This window comes from Austrofundulus limnaeus, unplaced genomic scaffold (genome assembly GCF_001266775.1).
Source record: "Austrofundulus limnaeus strain Quisiro unplaced genomic scaffold, Austrofundulus_limnaeus-1.0 Scaffold19, whole genome shotgun sequence".
Classification (NCBI taxonomy): domain Eukaryota; kingdom Metazoa; phylum Chordata; class Actinopteri; order Cyprinodontiformes; family Rivulidae; genus Austrofundulus; species Austrofundulus limnaeus.
In genome coordinates, this window is record NW_013952421.1 from 3,477,388 (window position 1) to 3,479,772 (window position 2,385).

Consider the following 2,385-nt stretch of genomic DNA (forward strand, 5'->3'; position numbering starts at 1 on the left):
CAGTGGATCTGTGTTGGACTACTCCACCTAGGCTGCATTTTTGAGTGCAGATCCACTGAGAAACTTACTGTTTCAGCAACATTTAATTTAAAAACTGTACTTTTGAGGTTAAACAAATGTTCGTAATTAATTTCAATAAATTACAAGTTTGAAAGGGCATGGAAATTTCTCTTTTTTGTTTCGAAAAAATATCGAACCGTGAGACTAAAATATCGAACCGAACCATGATTTTTCTGTATCGTTGCACCCCCAATATTTACTGTATGTCCTCTGTTCAGTTTCAGCTTTGTTCCTGCCTGCACCTGATCCTGCTTGTCCCTGCACAGGTGTCAGTGGTCTCAGTTCATTAGTTTGCCATTTTGACTTTCAGGTTTGGGTAAACCAGTTGAGAAGCCACATGTTTTTATTTAAACTGTTTTACATTCACATAATTGAACACAAATGTTGCATTCTTACATGACGCATGGGCTATAGGAACATCTTTATAGTTCAGCTATATTTGCATTTCCTGTCGGTGTATGTCAATATGTCAATACAACAGAATATTGTGCACTAGTAACAAAACCATTAATCCAAATTTCTTTTAAAATTCTTTTGGTTCGGCTTATAGTTAACAACTAAAACCATTTCTTCTAAAATATTTAAATTCTTTTCACTTTACACAATATTTTTATTTACTGATGTACACCTAAGATAATCTGGAAGTATTTAGAAAACTGATTAATAAATATGCAGGTACCTTGAAAGTGTCAGGTTAAAAAGATTAATATTTGTTATTTGTTAATGGCTTTTAGCCTTAACTTGTGTTTGAACCTGCAGTTTGTTGTGGTGTTAATACTACTCATACAGTTTGGTGCATTCATTTACCCCAATTGGATTGAGTATTTCTACTGGAGTATTAAGTTTTTTTTTAAATAGGAACCATTCAAGATCATTTAACTTAATTGTTTTTTTTWAACTTTTTAAGTTAATTTGAGTATGACCATGTAACAGTTTAAATAAGTATGAAAACTAACAGCTTTTTAGTCCAACATAATAAGATGTTTAAGTTGAAACATACTAAATGAAATGAGTTAATAAACATATGCATTTGAGTTGCTTTAACACAATTGCTTTGTGTTCTTTAAACTCTAATCATATAATTTAATAAACTCAAATAGTTTGAGTTACAAAACTTTGTGCAATCGGTTTCCCCAAATCATTTGAGTTAACTTAAATTGTCAGGTTTTACAGTGTTGGTGGGCTCGAAACTTTCCGGAAAATTGTGCTAAGAATTGTGCCATTTGCCATTTGTTTTAATAAAAACTTCAATAAACAAAATGAACATTTTTAAATCGTAACAGAAATATCCACAGTGAAGCGCATTAGGTCTTCTTTGGCTATAAATGCACTAAAGCTTTCCAAACGTCAATTTAAAATTGGTAAAAAGATTAACTTGGCCAAAGCAACTTGTTTCTTGAGCCGCATACAGCCTAAAAGCACGGAAATGAGACTGCACTGACTTTACAACACACAGGAACTGAAACAGAATCCCACGCTGACTCCGAGGCCTGCAGAAGTGTGCCATGTGTCACCTAATATCTCACTGAGAGCTAAATCCAAACAAAAGACTCAGGAACTGATACTCAGCCTTAAAGAGTTGACAGGTTGGTTTCAGATGTGGATAAATAGTGAAATATTAAAAACTTATTAGTAATAGTTCAAGAATAAACTTACTCTGTTTCAATTTTAGAAGGCAGAGGATCCAGATCTGGATACTCATAGTCCAGCAGAGCATCCTTATCCATTCTGTTTTCCAAACAGGTCCTGTTACAGAGAAGCTGGAATACTGTCCAAAATCTTAAGAAAAACTCAGCYGCAGTCCCTCCGGCCCCAAGAGGGGGAAAAAAAACAAGTGTCTCCCAAGTCCCACTTTGGACTCCGCAGCTGCTGCAGAGGCGTCCTTGTTCCCCTGTGTTTGGTCTACTCTCCCTCGCACTCTGCTGCCCTCCCTCACAGCCTGGATTCAGGTGCCCCCGGTCCCGCTGTGGTGCTGGGTACAATGTGAAGCKTCCCGGTTGCTGGGGTGCTGCCTCCACCCTGATTCAGGCCCGGCTTCAGTTCGAGTCACCACACCAAGAGCCTGGAGAAAAGACGGGAGAGAGAAGAGAGAGAGAGGGGGGCAGTGTGTGAAGAAAGGAGGGGAAACTGTGGAGATTTGGGGAGCCGGTCTAGAAGGGCCACCTGCAGCTTACTGGGATTACATGGACTTTTGAAGTTATGTTGCTGGACCTGTGGGCGGTGGATGAAGGGGGTCAGGTGTGCCGAGCAATAAAACTCCACCTCTGTGAATGTGTGTGTGTGTGTGTGTGTGTGTGTGTGTGTGTGTGTGTGTGTGTGTGTGTG

At 38.7% G+C, this 2,385-nt stretch overlaps 1 protein-coding gene across 3 annotated transcripts in view; it reads right to left on the bottom strand.

Moving 5' to 3' along the window:
* The window catches only part of stra6 (signaling receptor and transporter of retinol STRA6), a 20,940-nt gene that overhangs the window by 16,513 nt on the left and 2,042 nt on the right, over positions 1-2,385 (bottom strand). For all 3 annotated transcript variants that reach the window (XM_014003650.1, XM_014003649.1, XM_014003648.1), the window contains one exon: positions 1,717-2,122. In XM_014003650.1, the coding sequence (XP_013859104.1) occupies positions 1,717-1,787 (71 nt within the window). In that variant the 5' untranslated portion in view covers positions 1,788-2,122. The remainder of the gene's footprint in view (positions 1-1,716; positions 2,123-2,385) is intronic.